The sequence below is a fragment of the Heptranchias perlo genome, chromosome 1 (genome assembly GCF_035084215.1).
Source record: "Heptranchias perlo isolate sHepPer1 chromosome 1, sHepPer1.hap1, whole genome shotgun sequence".
NCBI classification, from domain to species: Eukaryota; Metazoa; Chordata; class Chondrichthyes; order Hexanchiformes; family Hexanchidae; genus Heptranchias; species Heptranchias perlo.
In genome coordinates, this window is record NC_090325.1 from 81,324,380 (window position 1) to 81,346,098 (window position 21,719).

The 21,719-nt window shown below is 40.3% G+C and overlaps 1 protein-coding gene across 4 annotated transcripts in view; it reads right to left on the reverse strand.

Annotated features, from left to right (window-relative positions):
• cep135 (centrosomal protein 135) overlaps positions 1–21,719 on the reverse strand; it is a 139,684-nt gene that overhangs the window by 86,123 nt on the left and 31,842 nt on the right. For 3 of the 4 annotated variants that reach the window (XM_067987185.1, XM_067987169.1, XM_067987178.1), the window contains 4 exons: positions 18,063–18,147; positions 8,082–8,210; positions 5,680–5,895; positions 3,365–3,430 (listed from right to left, as the gene is read on the reverse strand). In XM_067987185.1, the coding sequence (XP_067843286.1) occupies positions 3,365–3,430; positions 5,680–5,895; positions 8,082–8,210; positions 18,063–18,147 (496 nt within the window). The remainder of the gene's footprint in view (positions 1–3,364; positions 3,431–5,679; positions 5,896–8,081; positions 8,211–18,062; positions 18,148–21,719) is intronic. The other variant, XM_067987188.1, reaches the window with a different exon arrangement.

Genomic DNA, 21,719 nt, shown 5'->3' on the forward strand with positions numbered 1-21,719 from the left:
CAAGTTCACAGATCCCTGAAGGCGGCGGAACAGGTAGATAAGGTGGTAAAGAAGGCATATGGGATACTTGCCTTTATTAGCCGAGGCATAGAATATAAGAGCAAGGAGGTTATGATGGAGCTGTATAAAACACTGGTTAGGCCACAGCTGGAGTACTGTGTGCAGTTCTGGTCGCCACACTACAGGAAGGATGTGATCGCTTTGGAGAGGGTGCAGAGGAGATTCACCAGGATGTTACCAGGGCTGGAGCGCTTCAGCTATGAAGAGAGACTGGGAAGATTGGGTTTGTTTTCCTTGGAGCAGAGGAGGCTGAGGGGGGACATGATTGAGGTGTACAAAATTATGAGGGGCACAGATAGGATGGATACTAAGGAGCTTTTTCCCTTCGTTGAGGGTACTATAACAAGGGGGCATAGATTCAAGGTAAAAGGCGGGAGGTTTAGAGGGGATTTGAGAAAGAACTTTTTCACCCAGAGGGTGGTTGGAGTCTGGAACTCACTGCCTGAAAGGGTTGTGGAGGCAGGAACTCTCACAACATTCAAGAAGCATTTGGATGAGCACTTGAAATGCCATAGCATACAAGGCTACGGACCAAATGCTGGAATATGGGATTAGAGTAGACAGGGCTGATGGCCGGCGCGGACACGATGGGCCGAAGGGCCTCTATCCGTGCTGTATAACTCTATGACTCTAAGGCAGAGGGTTCTACAAAGGGAGAGGCGAACAGAATCATAGGCCTAAAGGCCTTGGGCCAAGACTTGGAGATGGTTGAAATAGTAGAGGGGTGGGGGGGGGGCTCAGGTTATGGAAGGGTTTGTAAATGAAGATGAAGAATTTGGATTTGATGTACTGGGTGACAGGAAGATAATGGAAGCAATTAGGAGTAATGGATGAGCAGGACAGGGTGCAGGAGGCAGAGATTTGAAGAGGGAGCTTGTGAAGGGTGGAGCTCAGGAGTTTGGCATTGGAGAAGTTGAATCTAGAGGCAGTGAAAGTTTGAATAAAGGTTTCAGTGGTGGGAACAAGGCAAGGCCAGAGTTAGGAAACGCCATGGAGGGCAAAGCAAAGCAATCTTGGTGACAGATAGGATATGGAGTTTGAAACTCAGTTTTAGGTTGAACAGGACATTAAAATTATGCAATATCTGGTTCAGACTGGACAAGCAACCTTGGAGAACGATGGTATCAGTGCCAAGGCCACTGGGTTTTGATGGGAGCTGAATACAATAGCTTTGGCCACCCTATTGTTCAATTGGAGGAAGTTCTGGCTTATCTGTAACTAGATGTCAGACAGTCAGGTAGGTCATGGAGAGAAAGAGTTGGGTGACTACAGGTGTTGTCAATAGGTAATATGTAAATCAGGAAGAGGAGACCAAAGATAGAACTTTAGAGCACTCTGTCGGTAAGTACGTGGAGTGGAAGGAGAAGCCATTGATAGAGAAACAATGAGTAAGATGGGAATGGAACCACGAGAGCAGACCTGAAGAGAAGGCCTATGGAGAAGAGGTGGTAGAACAATGGGTAGAAGTTGAGGAATACAGGAAGGGTAATGTAATATGGCTGTAACCACAAAAGATTTCATTGGGGCCTTTGAATGGGGCAATCACGGTGCTGTAGGCAAAGTGGAAACGGACTGAAAGGATTTGAATAAGAAACTGTGGCAGAGGTGAGCACGGAGCTAGAAGGCAAAGATGCATTTGAGAGGCCAGGGAAGGAGCAGTAGTTGGAGCGTACAGTGGACCTTTTGAGGAGGGGGTGATGATGGCAGTTTTGAACGGAGAGGAATGGTGCCTCAATAAAGGGAGCCGTTTACAATGTCAGCGAGCACTGGGACAAAAAGGTAGTTGAGTGGTCAGGTGTTGGGTCTGGAGGGATCTGTGTGAGAAAGTGGGTCTCTCAAAGGAGATGGACTTGGTGAGATCAGAAGAGCTGGGTGAGAAGAAACAGATTGAAAAAGAGCAGCTGGTGGGAGGGTGCTGGGAACACGGGTAGGGGGGAAAAGCAGCAGCTGAGGCAGCTCTGTGAGTAGTTCCAACCTTTGAGATGAAACGGTCCATAAGCTTCTTGGTGTTCTTCATCTCTCTCTCCCCCTTTAAGATGCTGCTTAAAACCTACCTCTTTGACCAAGCATTTGGTCACCTGTCCTAATGTCGCCTTCTTTGGCTTGGTGTCAAGGCAGAATCAAGAGAGTTGTTGAGCAGATCGACTTGACAGTGCTATCGTGGTACGTGGAGAATCAAATGAGAGTAGGTTAGAGAGTGTTGTTGAAGAGGGAAGTAGAGGAAGGGGTCGAGTTGATGTGTAAATGATCAGAGATGGCCTCTAATCAAAATCTCGCAGGTGGTAAGGTTTTGGAGATGATCAAGGGGTGTCACCGTTCAGAATTTTTAAAACCATTTTTCCACAGAAAGGATTTGGGAAGAAGAGTTGCTTTTAATGATGGGGTTTTAAAAAGTAATGTGCATTGTCATCAGTTTACAGGGAACGTAGCATCTACAGGATGCACTGCAGCAACTCGCCAAGGCTTCTTCAACAGCATCTCCCAAACCTGTGACCTCTACCACCTAGAAGGATGAGGGCAGCAGGCACATGGGAACAATACCACCTGCACGTTCCCCTCCAAGTCCCACAACATCCCGACTTGGAAACATATCGCCGTTCCCTCATCGTCGCTGAGTCAAAATCCTGGAATTCCCTAACAGCATTGTGGGAGAACCTTTACCACACGGACTGCAGTGGTTCAAGAAGGCGGCTCATCACCACCTTCTCAAGGGCAATTAGGGATGGGCAATAAATGCTGGCCTTGCCAGCGACGCCCAGATCCCATGAATGAATAAAAATAACTCCCAGTGACTTGAATTAGTTGTTGATAGGGCCACAAAATGTGGCCAAGTTACAAAGATTCCTGTAAGTACAGATACCACTGTAATACTATTATTATAACTCTGAAAAGTGAACCATATTGTTATAATAAATTAGTTGATACAGCCAAAGATGTGCCATCACAACAATGGAAACAGCTTCTTAATGCTGTTTGTTTGTGACAATTTTGCTGGGAGATGTAGTTAAATAAAATTTAGTGCACCAAAATGAGGCCTGATCAAAGAGCAGCTAAACAAATATTATGGGTCACAGATCATACTTTTTCACATAATTTTAGGTGCCAGAGAACCAATACACAAAACTAAATTAGACAATGTTACAACAGTCTCATTAAGCAAATATCAGAGAGGATAATTACATCTTTGTGTATAATATTAGAAGCAAACACATAATTTTTGGGATGGGATCATTAACCATAATTTAACTATATTTAAATAGCTTTTTATATATTTTATCTTATAAGAGAGAGAAATCTGACTTACAACTCTGAGTTTAGCTAATCTGTCTCGAAGTTCATCTATTTCTCTACACTGTCTCTTGATTTCATTCTGAAAAAGTAAATAACAAATCGCTGTGAATCCCTCCGTGCACAACAAAAGTACCAACAGATTATGTTCTATGAAATAATTAACGATTAGAGATCAGTTGGGTTACACAAATACTATCAAAGTGTGAATAATGGTCTCAAAATAATCTTAATGAACAGTGTACTGGTTTTCCAACTTCTATTCTTACGAGCGGTCAATCCTCTGAACCCCGAGTGTATCCACCCCAAGCTCCATTTATCTCCTTGATTGCTGATCTCTTTACCCAAACCCGCTTGTCACCCATACTATGACTGGATAAATAACAGTGCATTCTTTGTACCAAAGATATTTGGTTGGAACACCGATGGTTCATCACAAAAGTTGCACCCAAAATGTTACCTTATCTTTGTCAGATTCCGAACGACCTGCTGTGCATTTTCTGTTAAGGCTTCCAGCCTTTTCAGTTTTCTTTTCACAAGATAATTGCAGATTAAAAAGGCTCTTAATTTTGACTCATCCATCCAGAAAGACCCTAGCATTTCCCCACTGCAGCATCCAATTGTTTCTTAAAATTATTCCAGAGTGTTCATCTCCCTATCTAGAAGTCCGTTCCAAGTGTTGATCACTCTTTATACAAAGAGGAACTTCCTGATATCAGTCCTAAATTTACCTTTTGCTGGCTTGAACCTGTGACCCCTTATACTACTCTAGCAATTTAATTTAAAATATTTCAAATTTACCTTTTCCATTCCTTTTACTATCATATATACCTCTCAGACATCTCCTTTCCATATTGAAAAGCCCAATTTTCCTGAGTCATTCCTCATAACTCAGACCTTATCAGACAAGGAATCAGCCATGTGGCTCTTCTCTGTACTGACTCCAGCGCTTGAATGTCTCCCTTGTGTCTGGTGACCAGAAATGGACACAGTACTCAAGATATGGACTGACCAGAACAACGTCCAGCTCCAGCATAATCTCTTCTAACTTGTACGCTTCTACCTGGGCAATGCAGTTCGGCTTCCTATTTGATTTGTTGATACTGCAGTGATTGGATAGGTTGAGCGTTCTAGGAACCCCTAGATCTTTTCCAACTTCACCGTAAGCTATTTAAACACCATTCAAGTTGTCCATATGTGCAGAATCTTATAATTATCCATATTAAATTTCATTGGCTGTTGTTCTGCCCACTTAAATATTTGTCCAACTCTGAAAGGAGTTGCCAAGCTATCCCCACAGAAACAATTGCCCTTTCTAATTCAGTATCAGTGACCAATTTAATCAATTTCTCAATCCAAGTCCTTAATAGGGTCTCAACATGGATCTCTGGAACACCCCTCCTCAGCATCTTCCCCATACCCTGACATAACTGAGCTCTCAGCTGGATTGCAGTATAAGTATAGTTTTTTCACATCTTCATACTGTGGTCATCAAAATAAATGGATTTTAAAATTCTATCATCTTTCTATAATATTAAAAATCTTACTTCTGTGCACAATTCCTGCTTGGAGCGCTTTACTTCCTGTTGGTACATTTTTGTTTTGCTTTTTGTATCAACAACTTCCCATTATAATTTCCTGTGTCATTTAACATGTGTTTTTCCTATTAAACGTCATGTTGATTGCACAATTGCAGGTCACTCCGTAGCAGCTGTCAGTTGCCTGTGCCAGTTGAGCCACCATTTTGCATTTTTTCCTGTGATTTTTCCTTTTAGGCAAGTGAATTTTTAGCTTACTTTCAAACTTTATTAAAATGGGCCTCCATCTATTATCTACTAAATTCAGTACGTGGGCTTGCATTTCACTGACAACTCATTATAAGTACTTGCAGTAAATGTTACCCTTGTGTGGTGGCACTATGATGTGTGACACATAGTTGTCATAGCTGCTATTTTATAGTGAGAGTATATTACCCTGTGAGTGCACAGTTTGGCCGCTGGCTTCCACAAATTGCTCAAAATGCTTTCTAATTTTTTTTTCCATCCACCTTTTTTTCTCCTCTAAATGAAATTTCTAATGTCCAAAATAAGGGTTTAAACAAAATTACATATTTCAGAATAAGCTAACAAAATGTATCCGTTGAAGGCAGTCTTTTAGAGGTATGAACTGGTTTTGTATTGTACCAGAAAATGCCTTGCAACCAGGAATGATACCAGATTCAAATTTGTAGTCCATTACTACACCTGTTATAAATACATATGACAAAATAATTCACCAGCTTAAAATGTAAAAGTAAAAACACCTAGGCAACAATCCAATATATTTTAGTACCTTTGCTTCTTGAATTTCCTTATCCGCAATTTCTAGCGCAATTTCTTTGTCCCTCTCCAACTGCTGTGCCAATTGGTCGATCTCATTTAGTTCATTACATAAGTGCTCGTTTTTGGTGCTCAAGTTTACAACCTCATTTGTTGCGTCACTTTTTTTCTCCAGAAGCTCCTTCATCTGCTTCTCCAGATCACAGTTAGTTCGCTGAAGATATTCAACCTGTAATTATCGTTTGAGGGAGAAAATAAACCTGAGTGTGGCACCTATATTACACAGAATGCATGGCACAGAAACAGGCCATTCAACCCAACAGGTCTATGCCGTTGGAGGCAAACAGCATAGATACATTTAAGGGGAAGCTAGATAAATACATGAGGGAGAAAGGAATAGAAGGTTATGCTGTTGGGAGTTTATGCTCCACACAAGCCTCCTCCCTCCCTACTTCATCTAACCCTATCAGCATATCCTTCTATTTTTTTTCTTCCATGTGTTTATCTAGCTTGCCCTTAAATGCATAGATATCAAACCATGAGTGCAAGTATGAATTAACAAAAGGTAAATGAACAAAATCACTATACTGCAAATTCCACCATCTCCAAAATTGTAAAGTTACTATTGTCCTATTGATCGGTTTATAATGATCTTCTACTGTTTGTGCTACTGCTTACTAAATTAGCTTCACACGTTTTGTCTCGTGATAAAACCATCAAAATGTTTGGACAACAATGAATCTCTATCCCAACTACTTAAAAAATCCCTTACAAATTTGGTCCTTAAATCCAAAATATCCTCATCTCCTCCCCTCTAGATGGCCTTTTATTATTTATTCCGAGAGGACAAACCTACAACTTAAGTTTTGCATTTGATTATGCTTCTATGTGAGGCACACTTTGAATGAGCAATTATAATTTATTAAACATTTTAAATTGTGTGTAATTTTTTAAGTCACAATTGAAGACATTTAAGCCCTGATTTTAACTTGGTGCGAGTCAGGTGGTAAGCCTCCATGACGTCATTGGAATGAGGCCCGGGCATTTTTAATGTCTGGACCTCATTTCCATTTGTCTGATGGGCTTCCCTACCGATTGCGCTGGAATCCGGCAGCCTGCTCACATGATGCGCGTAATTTCCGGTGTGCCTCCAGAGACCAACTTAAAGCAGGGATGCACCTCTTAAAGCGAGGTTGCATTCTCCTCTCTGATTTTTGCTTGGCCAACTCTGGATGAATTTTTGGCACCAGAGGTGAGTAGAAGGGATTGTCCCCAGCTTTTCTGATGTCTCCCTGGAGGAAGTCAGGGCAAGGACTTCCCCATTAGCCACAGAAGCATCCCCAGGTTCACCTGACAACACTCCTGTCACCCCTCCCCCATCACTCTCAACAATTCCCTCCCCTCCATCACATCCTTCAGCATTCAATCACAAGGGCACACTGCAACTCCTGTCTTTCTCATTCCAAACACACTCACTTCCTCCTTTGCTCTCTTCACACCACACACTAACACCATTTTCTTCTCACATCCTAGCACTTGCACAACCATTACTCCTCCCTCAGTTCATATTACACACACTTGGCTTTACATTCATCACTTCCCCATCCTCATTCCTTCTCCTTCGCCATCTCTCAACACATGCACTAGATATACAAACCCTACACAACTTCACTGGCCTTTTCAACAGCCACTCACTAAATAATGGAGATGGGGGGGAGGGGGAGAGTGGAGTTGAGGTAGAAGACCAGCCATGATCTTATTGAATGGCGGAGCAGGCTCGAGGGGCCGTATGGCCTACTCCTGCTCCTTTTTCTTATGTTATGTTCCTCACCCTCTCTTTCTGCAAGACAATGCAAGGGAGGAGTCATTAATATCATCACGCTCACCCAAGCACAGCAAGAAACCCTGGAGATCAATGGCCCAGGCAGAACCATGAGCATTGGGGAAGGCAAAGATGGTTGCTTACCAGAGCATGGCATCTGCATATTACTTGCAACTCTTCATTCACCACAGCAAATATACAGCAGGCTTCACAACTTCAACCTGCATTCTCAAGACTGTCACCTGCAAATGTCTAGCTTCTATCTGCTATCCTAACTCTTGTACTGTTTCTCTTTATTCTAGGTCCTTCTCAGCAGCAAGAGGCTACTGCAGAAGACACCTCGGATGTGAGGATGCGCTGTCAGATGCACCATCCCTCCCAGGCACAAGTTCAGATACTGGCACTCCACCTGGGTTAAATAGTGAGGCAGAGCATGCTTTTCTTCACTGGTGAATGCCAATACACACCAGTCTACCCAATTATCTGTCATCTTAGTTATCCTCCAGAAAACTTCTCAGCAAGGGTTTCAATTAAATCTTAGTATCTGATTACGTATTCCTTAAATTTTGCAAACTAAGGATTTTAACTCACACCTGTAGGTTTAAGTGTGCTATAAGGCGCTCATTACTTTTGCTTTTAGCTTCGAGAGAGATAACATCATGAGGACGACCTCCTTCCAGCGTTCGGTTCAGGCGCTCTATTTCCTCGTCTCTTGCTTCAACCTGTAAAAGAAAGGCCATTAAACATATAGTAAGGAAGAAGGTGATTAGGGTGAAAAGTAAATGTTTTATGCATCAAAGCAATTGAACATGCATATTGTACTGAAGGAGAGTCCATGTCATGTTTCTCTGGAAACATTTATACAACTGGTGCTTAAAATTATGCAAATTGAAATGCACTGCAGTTCAGGTGAACATGCAGTCTCTGAATGCAAATAATCTGAAGTTGAAAGACACTTAATATCCTCATTTTAACATTTCTTGGCAGTACAGTGTACATTATAACATGATACATAAAAAAATTAATGTCGCATAACAAAATGTAAAATAAAATATGAAAAGTCAGTTCTCAGTTTAGTTTTCAGCAGTGGTCAGAGACTTATGACGATAGAGTGCATTTGTAAAGCTGAAATTCTAATTATATGGATTTTTATTTCAATGAACACATTACAAGTGTTACATTAATTAAAATATTTTCAATTCACAACCTGGTTGTTCATTACCATTATGTTAAATTTCAACATGCCAGCTCATGGTTACATAGAATGTACAGCACAGAAATAGGCCATTCGGCCCAACTGGTCCATGCTGGTGTTTATGGTCCACACGAGCCTCCTCCCAAACCTCCTCATCTAAACCTATCAGCATACCTTTCTATTCCTTTCTCCCTCATGTTTATCTAGCGTCCCCTAAAAGGCATCTATACTATTTGCCTCCACCGGCATGGACCTGTTGGGCCAAATGGCCCATTTCTGTGCTGGACATTCCATGTAAAAACTACTCCTTGTGGTAGCGATCCACATTCTAACCATTCTGAGTAAAGAAGTTTCTCCTAAATTCCCTATTGGATTTATTAGTATCTTATATTTATGGCCCCTGGTTTTGGTTTCCCCCACGAGTGGAAACATTTTCTCTATGTCTATCCTAACAAACTCTTTCATAATCTTAAAGCCCTCTATCAGGTCACCTCTTAGCTGTCTCTTTTTTTTATGATGTGGAGATGCCGGTGATGGACTGGGGTTGACAATTGTAAACAATTTTACAACACCAAGTTATAGCCCAGCAATTTTATTTTAAATTCACAAGCTTTCGGAGGCTTCCCCCTTCCTCAGGTGAACGAAATGAAATTTTTAAAAAAAGAGACAAGAGCCCCAGCCAGTTCAATCATCCCTGATAGTTAGAGTCATACAGCACGGATAGAGGCCCTTCGGCCTATCGTGTCCGCGCCGGCCATCAGCCCTGTCTACTCTAATCCCATATTCCAGCATTTGGTCCGTAGCCTTGTATGCTATGGCATTTCAAGTGCTCATCCAAATGCTTCTTGAATGTTGTGAGGGTTCCTGCCTCCACAACCCTTTCAGGCAGTGAGTTCCAGACTCCAACCACCCTCTGGGTGAAAAAGTTCTTTCTCAAATCCCCTCTAAACCTCCCGCCTTTTACCTTGAATCTATGTCCCCTTGTTATAATAGAGTCATAAGTTGTACCCTCTCAGTTCTGATTATTTATAGATGAATAGAAGTGAAGATAAAATTGCAGATATCCAGATCCCTATTCAAATAAAACAGATCCAAGCAAGTTATTCACTATGGCAAGGACTCATTACCAGAGACATAGTTAAAATTCAGGGAGTCAGAAATAAAAAAGGAAGTCAGCTTGAACTTCTTCCCCAAAGTGTAATAGGCTTGTGAAATAAGTTACCAGCAAAGCCACTGAAGTGGACAATATAAATTGGCTCAAGAGATAGTTATGCATACTTTCTGGAGGCAGAGGAGCTTGAGGGAAGTTATGAGAATGCAGGTTCGTGGGGTTGATCCCTGAAAGAGAGGCTGGCTTGTTGAGCCAAATGGCCTTTTTTGTAATCTAGAAATTCTGATTTTCTTAATACCATTTGGTGTTTTCAGCACTTTTTATGGACATTTAGAGAACAGCAGCATTTTTCCTGTATAAATGTAGTGCAAGTAACACTGTGAAGGTGTAGTGAGATATGATTAAAAGGAACATCTTTTTATGTTTATATATTTTATTATAAATTTTACATTATGAAATTTATATTGTTATGACAATCTATGAAAAGGCAGTTTTACCAGGAACCTTAATCCTCCACAGCAGAACCCCCATCTCCAGAGCTCCTAGTAAATTTTCCAGACATCTGGACATTATTTTCCAAACACAAAGTTTGGAGAATTTTTTTAAAAAAAATAATTAAGTCAATCTATATCCTCCTTCCCCAACCCCTCTCTCCCGGTGCTAGGTGTACAGTTACGTTTCATGACTATGATCCCTCCAACCCAGCGTTACATAGAGTGAGATCGAAACTACAGCACAGAAACAGGCCATTCGTCCCAACAGGTCTATGCTGTCATTTATGCTCCACACGAACCTCCTCCCTCCCTATTTCATCTAACCCTATCAGGACACCTTTCTATTCCTTTCTCCCTCATGTGCTTATCTTCCCCTTAAATGCATCTATGCAGTGTTGAAAGAAATCAGTTTCAGAGTTGAACAACACCCTTCTTTTTTTAAAGAACCAAGATCAGTTAAATAATCGATGGTTCTTCTTAAGATATATAAAAAAATGTTATCTGAACACAAAAGAGATTTTAAAAAGCAGTTAAAACTGAGGCTGCTAGAATCAGGATAGTAATAATAGAAATGAACAAATCTATTTAGATACAAATAAAAGTATCTCTGGCACTGCCCTATTCAGCTACAGAGTTCAAATTGTTAGAAGAGATATAGAGTTGGTAATGATGATTCAGTAGCTGTCTTTTATAGTTCATCTGTACAGCTTTCAATTAACTGAGCTCTCTCTCACAGAATAAGAAGGGTGAAGATGGTGGTCAGTACATTGAAACACATTACTTTTGAATGTCCAGATTACAAAATGATTTTACAAACTATATTCTAAGCGTGACAATAATAATGACGATGAAACTATGCCGAGTTCAAGTGGAATTCAGCAGGTTACCTCATAGCACCTATTTATGCCTCCGCTTTCCAATTTTCTTCCCTTTTCCATTGCTATCCTGAAAGCAGTGACTACTGGAAACATACGAGGGCTCATTTTCCACAACAACAGCAATTTGCATTTATATAGCGTCTTTAACATAGTAAAATGTCCCAAGGCTCTTCTCAGGAGCGATTTTCAAACAAAATTTGACACCAAGTCACATGAGGAGCGTCTTAAAGGAGGAGAGCATCTTAGCGAGGCGGAAAGGTTTAGGGAGGGAATTCCAGAGCTTAGGGCCTAGGCAGTTGAAGGCACGGCCACCAATGGTGAAGCGATTAAAATCAGGGATGCACAAGAGGCAAGATGTGGCGGGTTGCAGAGATCTCAGAGGGTTGTAGGGCTAGAGGAGGTTACAGAGATAGGGAAGGGCGAGGCCATGGAGAGATTTGAAAACAAGGATGAGAATTTTAAAATCCAGGCACTCCCGGACCGGGAGCCAATGTAGGTCAGTGAGCACAGGGGTAATGGGTGAACGGGACTTGGTGCAAGTTAGGATACGGGCAGCAGAGTTTTGGATGAGCTCAAGTTTATGGAGGATTGAAGATGGGAGACTAGGTAGGACAGCATTGGAATAGTCAAGTCTAGAGGTAACAAAGGCACGGATGAAGGTTTCAGCAGCAGATAAGCTGAGGTAGGGGGAGGAGACAGGCGATGTTAGAGGTGGAAGTAGGTGGTCTTGTTGATGGAGCGGATATATTGTCGCACGCTCATCTCAGGATCAAATAGGTTGCGAACGGTCTGGTTCAGCCTTAGACACTCCATGCTAAGTTTAGGGTTTTCTGCCTAGTTGTTGGTGTAAAGCTAGTCAAAATTGCAGTAAGCAATCTGCCCTCAATTTTCCATGGTCAGATCATTTGAATAGTTTCAAAAATAAAAATAACAAGTGAGGCATCACGTTAGCAGGCGATATTGGGTATGTGGGTTGCTTGAAGCACTTGAAGTGCAGGATATTTTTTACCCTCTCCACCCACCTAATATTGCCTGTCTTCATTGTCACAAGATAACGAAGCAGCCTATCTTAGAAGTCATTGCTATGATGGGAGAGAACATTTTGAAGGTAGTTGTGAACTTTTTTTTGTGTAAAGCATGAACTTTTGAACTATATATCTGCAGTAACATTGACAGGAAAACCAATGAAACTAACTACATACAAGGGATATGAATATAAAACAATACAATAGTGCAAACATGTTATAAACTGACCCCTGCTGCTTTCAACAGACCCTATCCCAGCCTCCAGCTTTAAAGAGGACACTGAAATGAATGCTGCAGTACATTGCTGAATTTTGAGACTAGGTCAGAAGACAGTGACTCTGTGACATCCAGCTGGTGTTACATACATCACGTTTACATCCAAGCAACGATGAGACTGTAAAGAGTATGAAAATGAGCCAAACACAATTTGTCTGTTCATAGAATGGACTCTCTCATCCCCTCAAGAGGAATCATTGAAGACTAAATTAAAACCCTTATGAACATTGTTCATTCCACCTATATATATTTGATTATTGTACCATTTAAGTATTTGCCAAATTTTATCGTGCTTCACTTTCTATTTAATTGGAATACTTCAGCTACACAGTATCAACTTGGCTCAGTGGTAGCACACTCATCTTTGAATCAGAAGGATGCAGGTTCAAACGCCACTCAATGACTTGAGCGCATAATCTAGGCAGACACGCCAGTATATAACTGAGAGAGTGCTGTTACATCGAGTCTGCTGCACAGAAACAGGCCATTCGGCCCAACTGGTCTATGCTGGCGTTTATGCTCCACACGAGCCTCCTCCCACCACTCTTCATCTAACCCTATCAACAGACCCCACTATTCCTTTCTCCCTCCTGCGCTTATCTAGCTTCCCTTAAATGCATCTATGCTATTTGCCTCAACGACTCCTTGTGGTAGTGCAGTCCACATCCTTACCACTCTTTGGATAAAGAAGTTTTTCCTGAATTACCTATTGGATTTATTAGTGACTATCTTATATTTACGATCTCTAGTTTTGGACTCCCCTACAAGTGGAAACATTTCCTCTGCATCTACCCTATCAAACCCTTTGATTATCTTAAATACCTCTACCAGGTCACCCCTCAGCCTTCTCTTTTCTAGAGAAAAGAGCTCCAGCCTGTTGAGCCTTTCCTGATAAGGATATCCTCTCAGTTCTGGTAGTATCCTTGGTGGAAAAAAGATTCACTTCTCCAATGCTTCTATATCCTTTTTATAAGATGGAGACCAGAACTGTGCAGAGTACTCCAAATGTGGTCTAACCAAGGTTCTGTACAAGTCTAACATAACTTCTTTTCTTCTCAATTCTATCCCTCTAGAAATGAACCCCAGTGCTTGATTTGCCTTTTTTATGGCCTTGTTAATTTGCGTTGCTACTTTTAGTGATTTGTATATCTGCACCCCTACATCCCTTTGCTCCTCTACCTCATTTAGACTCTTATTATCCAAACAGTATGTGGCCTCCTTATTCTTCCTACCAAAATGCACCACTTCACACTTAAATATTGAAATTCATTTGTCAATTACATGCCCATTCTGCAAGCTTATTAATGTCTTCCTCCATTTTGTTGCATTCTTCCTTTGTATTAACTACACCTCCCAATTTGGTGTCATCTGCAAATTTTGAAATTGTACTTTCGATTCCCGAGTTCAAATCATTAATGTAAATTGTAAGCAACAGTGGTACCAGCACCGATCCTTATGGAACACCGCTTCCCACCTTTTTTGCCAGTCCGTGTAGCTACCCTTAACCCTTACTCTCTGTTTTCTGTGTTGTAGCCAGCTTGCTATCCATTCTGCTACCTGTCCCGACTCCACATGCTCTGACCTTAGTCATGAGTCTACAGTGTGGCACCTTAATCGAAGGACTTTTGAAAATCCAAATATATTACATCTACTACATTATCCTTGTCTATTCTTTCTGTTACTTCTTCAAAGAGTTCAAGAAGGTTGGTCAAGCATGACTTTCCCTTTTGAACTCCATGCTGACTATATTATATTTTCGGTTTCTAGATGTTTTTCTATTACATTTTTGAGTAAAGATTCAATTATCTTTCCTACCACCGACGTTAAGCTAACTGGTCTATAGTTCCCTTGACTTGATCAATCTCCCTTTTTAAATATAGGAACAACATTAGCTGTCCGTCAGTCCTCTGGCAATATTACCTTTTATAATGAATTTTTATATATATGCAATAGTGCCTCTGCTATCTCTTCCCTAATTTCTTTTAATAACCTGGGGTTTTATCCTCTCTACGTTTAATTAATTTATCAATTATCGCCCCTCTTTCTATCTTAAATGTCTTTATAACTTTTTTGATCTTTTCTTCTAATGTCATGCCCACCTTGTTTGTCTCCCTGGTAAATACTGAGGCAAAGTAACTATTCAGTATTTCTGACATTTCGCTGTCACTACCTGTGAGTTTACCTCACAGGCATCCCTTAGTGGCCCTATCCCTATCCTGATTTTTCTTTTGTTATTTGTGTCTGTAGAATACTTTACAATTGCTTGATATATTCCTTGATAATTTAATTTCGTAGTTCCTCCTTGCTTTCCTAATTGTTTTTTTTTTGCTTCTTTCCTAACCTCTTCGTATTCAGTTTGGTCACCCTCTTCTTTATTGTCTATGTATTTGGTGTATGCCTTTTTCTTTAGTTTCAATTTTACCCTTATCTCTTTATTCATTCATGGTGTTTCATTATTGGCTAGTTTGTTCTTGTATTTTAGAGGAGTATATTTCTCCTGAACTCTATTGAGCACCGTTTAAATATTTCCCACTGCTGTTCTATCTCTTTGTCAAAAATTTTTTTCCAGTTTACCTTCCCTATTTCCATCGTCATCCCTTCAAAATTAACTTTTTTCCAATCTATTACTTTGGTCTTTGTCTTACTTATGTCTTTCTCAATCATTATTTTAAACCATATTATGCTGTATTGTTGGAAGTGCCATCTTTCAGGAGAGACATTAAAACGAGGCCCCGTCAACTTGTTCAGGTGTCCTGGCCAACATTCCTCCCTCAACCAACACCACCAAAACAGATTAACTGGTTATTCACCTCACTGATGTTTGTGGGACCCTGCTCTGCATAAATTGGCTGTCATCTTTGCCTACAAAACATTGATTACACTTCAAAAGTAATTCTTTGGCTGTGAAGGGCTTTGAGTTATCCAGAGACATGAAAGGCACTATAAATGCAAGTCTTTCTTTTCACTTTACAACGTCCATTCATATAGCACCTTTAATGCAGAAAAATGTCTCTTTGGCAATCCGCAGAAGAGAAAAAGGACGGATGTCAGTTAGGAGAGGTTTATACGTAAAACTTTGGTGATTTGAATTAGTGAATTTCAAGGGAGAGATACTACTGACAAGTCTACAGTTGATCCAGTACAGATTGCTGAAAGTAGGGTAATTCTTAATTTTACAGGTGAGATTATCAGGATCATAGGGAACAAAGTTCATTTACTGTAAGTGTTATAAAACTGTTGAAAGACTAAATGGTAATTTCAAAGATAAATGTTTCTTGTTCCCTCACTCAAGAAGGAATTGAGTCAAACCTTTGTAGATGATTCATACCTTAAGCAAAGGTATGAATATAAACAGTTTTATTTTTAAAAAGTTCATTCCAAAGAGAAAGCCCAAGGCTGGGCTATAGTGGATTTACCAGTGGTTTCTATTCAAGATCTTGTGTAATGGGGGGCAGGAAGTTCCAAACAAAATATCAGCTTCCAGGCTGCATTCAATCAGCTTTAAATATGGCAACAAGAGGTGACTGAGAGACAATAGTAAGTGTACAGGTACCTCCCTTTATAACACTGAGAGCAGAGGTGTGCTACCATTTGGAGCAGGGAGATGGAACCATTTGCTATAACCAGCAAGAGGATCACGTGATTAAAACGCATTAGTCAGGCAGAATCATAATTAAAAACCATGTGCAATACAATCACTTCTTTTCTAATAAAGCATTTCTACATTTATTGGAGTGATTTACAAGCATTTAAACAAAATACTCCCAAAGATCACAGGATTTGAAAGAGTTGGCATCACTGTGTACTGTTCTGCATTGACAGTCATAAAAAAAAATCAAACAGCCATACATTTAATAAAATCAACACGTGTACATTATAAACTTCAAACTCCCATACTCAAATTTAAATCCCAATACTAAAAAATTCAGACCCTCATGCAAAAATTGCCTGGCTGCCAGCTCCTTGTTTACCTTTGTTCTAGCTAATACTTCCCACTTGAAGTAAAGAATCCTTTATTGCCTGGCCTGATCTGCTCCAGCACAGCCAACTCTATTCACTGCTGATGGCCACCCACTGTGACCTCCGGAACTGGCTGTTCCGGAGGGACGAAGCAGACTTTTGAACCTCCCAAACCTGGAGGATCAGTAAAGACTACTCTCTGATTCATAATGCGTTTGGTGCAACACACCTTTAGTGTGTTAGTAGTCTCCTGAATTATGCTGCCACTTTCACATCGGTGTGCACCCAGATCTGCTTTGCATCTGTCCGAAAGTGTCAGTATAAATTATATCTCTATTGTGCACTGTAGATTAGCAGCTTGTTGCATCGGACCTGTGAATTTGTACGCATGCCAATCTGGACATGCTTCAAATATCCAAGGAATGCACAAGAACATAGGAACAGGAGTAGTCCAATGAACCCCTCGAGCCTGTTCCGCCATTCATTCAGATCTGTATTTTAACTCCATTTACCTGGCTTTGCTCCATATCCCTTGACACCCTTACCTAACAAAAATCTATTGATCTCAGCCTTGAAAGCTTCAATTGATCTCAAGCATCTATAGTCGGGGGGTGGGTGAGAAAGAGAGTTCCAGATTTCACTCCTGAGTGGCCTAGCTCTAATTTTAAGATTATGGCCTCTTATTCTGGATTCCTGCACCAGAGGAAATAGATTCTCTTTACCTATCCTATCGAATCATTTTAATCACGTCAATTAGATCAGCCCTCAACCTTCTAATTTCAAGGGAATACAAGCCAAGTTTATGCAACCTGTCCTCATAACATGACCCTCCTGAGCCCCGGTATCATTCTGGTGAATCTGCGCTGTATCCCCAATATATCAATTCCTGAGGTGCGGTGCCCAGAACCAAACGCAGTACTCCAGATGCAATCCAAATAGCTTGTATAAAAGCAGGCCCGATTAATTGTTAATCTATAAAATAAAATGGTGCTTGGCAGAAGAAGGAATCTCAAGGAGTTGTTGAGGTGAATATCACGGATGCAATTAAGGGGAAGCTGGATGGAGAAAGGAATAGAAAGTTATGCCTTTAGGGTTAGACGAAAAGGGTGGGAGGAGGCTCTTGTGGAACATAAACACCACCTGTTGCGCTGAACAGCCTGATTCTGTGCTGTAAATTCTATGTAATTTTATGCAATTGGTGGTAAAAAGTTGCTCCAAGTAAAATCAACCAATGTAGGAGCAGTCTTTTCCAATTACCAGGCTGAGGGAGGTCAAAAATGTACGCGCACAATCGCCCATATAGGAAACAACCTGAATGGGCTTTGATGGCTGGAAAATAAGGCTTGTGGGATATGTTTGGACACCTCCAACTTGGAGGACAATTTAATATATTTGCCTTTTAATTAACTCATCTTCAAAACAAAAAGGCACTTCATGTGCAATACAAGCATCAAGTCTTTTGTGAATGAGGTATTGAACATATTTCTTAGAATGCAGAAGCAGGGATATGCTAGTAATCAGTTTGATAGAAAAATCAAGATATATATTTGCCGTTTTGAAAATTATTCCCGTTTGCTTTTAAAAACAAAGAAAAAGTAACATCAAAAGTTTGTGTTCAGATGTGACCATCTCACCTGCCTCCGGAATTTCCTCACCCCACGATCTGATTTATCCAGTTCATCCTTCAGTTTATCAACAGTACCCTGAAGATCCACTATTCTGTAAAAAGCAACATCATAAAAGTCAAAAGTAAACTCCAAATAAGGATTATCTGCCTCTCTGAGATAAACAAGAATATACTGGAGGAAGAACAAATTTAGTAAAAGAAAATCAAATAATGAAAATAAGGTTTCCTGAAGGGGGCACAATCTTAAAATTAGAGATAAGTCATTTAGGAGTTAAATTTCCACTTAAAGGGAAGTGGAAATGTGAAATTCTCTCTCTCAAAAGGCTGTGGATGCTGGGTTCAATTGAAAATTTCAAGATTTGAGATTAGATTTTTATTTGGTAAGGGTATCAAGGGATTATGGATCAAATAAAGATAAATGCAGTTGAGGCACAGATCAGCCATGACCTAATTGAATGGAATAGGCTCGAGGGGCTGAATGGCCTACTCCTGTTCCTATGTTTTACTGAAGTCAATTCCTGGACCAATGTGTTACGGTCACATTATTTGCCATATGATCATACCACAAAGAACTGAAATCAAACCTAACCTAATCATTTAAATGTTAGCAAGTGGCTATCTTGTCAGCTCTTAACATTAAAAATTAAAATATATATATATTTGCATAATTACATTCTCAAATTATGGGATTGTTTCCATTAAAAATATATAAATAAAGCACTACATATAACAGAAAAAACATAACTGGAGTCTCCTTGAACAGAAATCAAATTAAATTTGACTTGATAAAAACAAATAAAGCCATTTCAAATTTGCTGTGTCTACATCAGTTCAACTGCATTTTGAGGAGTAAAATTTAATTGAGACAAATGATCGCATCACACTCATTTTAGTACTCTCTCTCCCAAAGTACTTTCAATCTACCCTAACATCCGTCATGGTAATCAGGCTGCCAATCTACATCAGAGGATGTTGCCATCAAATTCTCCTCCTGACAGTTAATCTGTCTGTTATTCTTTCAATGTGCCCATACACAGTCCCATCATCTCATCGTTTCCTTTCCATGTAGCCTCTTCCTATGTGGCATCCTTTCCATCACCTGCCAAAAGTACCAATATTCAGTCACACGGCACTTGTGCTGTCCATTGCAATTTTTCAGCTGTAACATGCTCTATTATTGCATGAAGGAAAGTACATTTTTCTCCTCTTGGTTTTGTATTTGCTCAGCGTGGGTTGGAATCATTAAAGACAGGGCTTATTTTACAAAGTCAAGGTCTAGTATAAATTCAACAATAACTGCTAAAAAAAAAGCTGCTTTAAAAAAAATTCCAGATTACAAATATGCCCAGTTTTCTTTCTTCTTCAGTGTTTTTCCTTATAGAATAGCAATATGGTATGTCGATTGATTGAAAATTAATATATACTTGGTATAATAGAAATTACAGTTCTTTTAAAAGGAATAAACCTCAACGGTTTGCACACTTATTTCATGAAGTTTTTTTTAATCCCACAATCTACATTTGAATCATACCATTTCATGTTCTATGACTTTTCCTTTTTCTCTTGTGTTTTCATTCATTTCATTTTCCCTTACTGCTTTCATTTTTCTTTTCAGATTCCCATTAGCTGTGATCTTTGATTCCATAATAGATCTAACGTGTTTCTTCAATTTATTTTACTTGTTTTTTTACTTTAGCTTTGGATCAGTGCAAATTGTGTAACGTAACTCAGGTGTAAAGGAGGTTAAAAACATAAGAACTAGGAGCAGGAGTAGGCTATACGGCCCCTCCAGCCTGCTCCGCCATTGAATAAGATCATGGCTGATCTTCGACCTCAACTCCACTTTCCCACCCGATCCCATATCCCTTGATTCCCTTAGGGGCCAAAAATCTATCAATCTCATTCTTGAATATACTCAACGACTGAGCATCCACAGCCTTCTGGGGTAGAGAATTCCAAATATTCACGACCATCTCTGAGTGAAGAAATTCCTCTTGATCTCAGTCCTAAATGTCCAACCTCTTATTCTGAGACTATGTCCCCTAGTTCTAGACTCTCCAGCCAGGGGAAACAACCTCTCAGCACCTACCCTGTCAAGCCCTCTTCGAATCTTATATGGTTCAATGAGATCACCTCTTATTCTTCTAAACTCCAGACAGTATAGGCCCATTCTACTCAACCTCTCCTCATAGGACAACCCTCTCATCCCAGGAATCAATTCAGTGAACCTACATTGCAAACCTCTACGGCAAGTATATCCTTCCTTAGGTAAGGAGACCAAACTGTGCACAGTACTCCAGGTGTGGTCTCACCAAAGCCCTGTACAATTGCAGCAGGAAGTCCTTACATCAACCACGATCATATTGAATGGCGGAGCAGGCTCGAAGGGCCGAATGGCCTACTCCTGCTCTTATTTTCCACGTTTCTATGTTACTCTTGAATTCCAACCCCTTTGCAATAAAGGCCAACATTCCATTTGCCTTCCTAATTACTTGCTGTACCTGCATGTTAACTTTATGTTTCATGTACAAGGACACCCAAATCCCTCTGAACACCAACATTTAATAATTTCTCACCGTTTATAAAATATTGTTTTTCCATTTTTCCTATCAAAGTGAATAACCTCACATCTCCCCACAGTATGCTCCATCAGCCACCTTTTGCTCACTCACAACCTGACTATATCCCTTTGCAGGCTCTTTGCGTCCTCCTCACAACTTACTTTCTCACCTAGCTTTGTATCGTCAGCAAACTTGGATACATTACACTCAGTCCCTTCATCTAAGTCATTAATATAAATTATAAATAGCTGAGGCCCAAGCACTGATCCCTGTGGCATTCCACTAGTTACAACCTGCCAACCCAAAAATGACCCATGTCTCATCATCTTGGCTTTGCATCTCCTACAGCATAACTACAACCAACTTCATTGTTAATCATTTAAATGTTAGTAAGTGGCTGTCTTGTCAGCTCTTCATTAACATTCAAACATATATATTAACATTAAAATATATATACTGGGATGTCACTGAGAAGAGAGCACAGATCTATAAAGTCCACTTTCACTGACTGGAGAGTGATGACTCAACTCCCAGAAGTTACCCATTGCAAACCAGTAAATATTTTATAAGACCCTTAAACGTTTGTGGCAAAATGGATTTTTGCCTTTGTTGAATTTTTTTTACAACTTGTATTTTTGTACTGCTAGAATCAGCAGGTAAAGGATTAACATCAAAGATCATAAATAGAATCCTTGTTTGTAGGAGCCAGTAGCTCAGATCAGACAGTTGTATAGGAGAGGAGCAAGTTTGTTTTGGTCCACATAATGATGGTGTGAAGCATTAATCGTTTAATCAACCTGAATGGAGCAGGGAACGATTTTAAAATTCTCAACCTTGTTTTCAAATCCCTCCATGGCCTCGCTCCTCCTTATCTCTGTAACCTCCTCCAGCCCTACAACCCTCCGAGATCTCTGCACTCCTCCAATTCCGGCTTCTTGCACAATCCCAATTTTAAACCGCTCCACCACTGGCGGCCGTGCCTTCAGCAGCCTAGGCCCTAAAAGCTTTTGAATTCCCTCCCTAAACCTCTCCGCTTCTCTATCTGTCTTCCTCCTTTAAGACCTCCTTAAAACCTACCTCTCTGACCAAGCTGTCGGTCACCT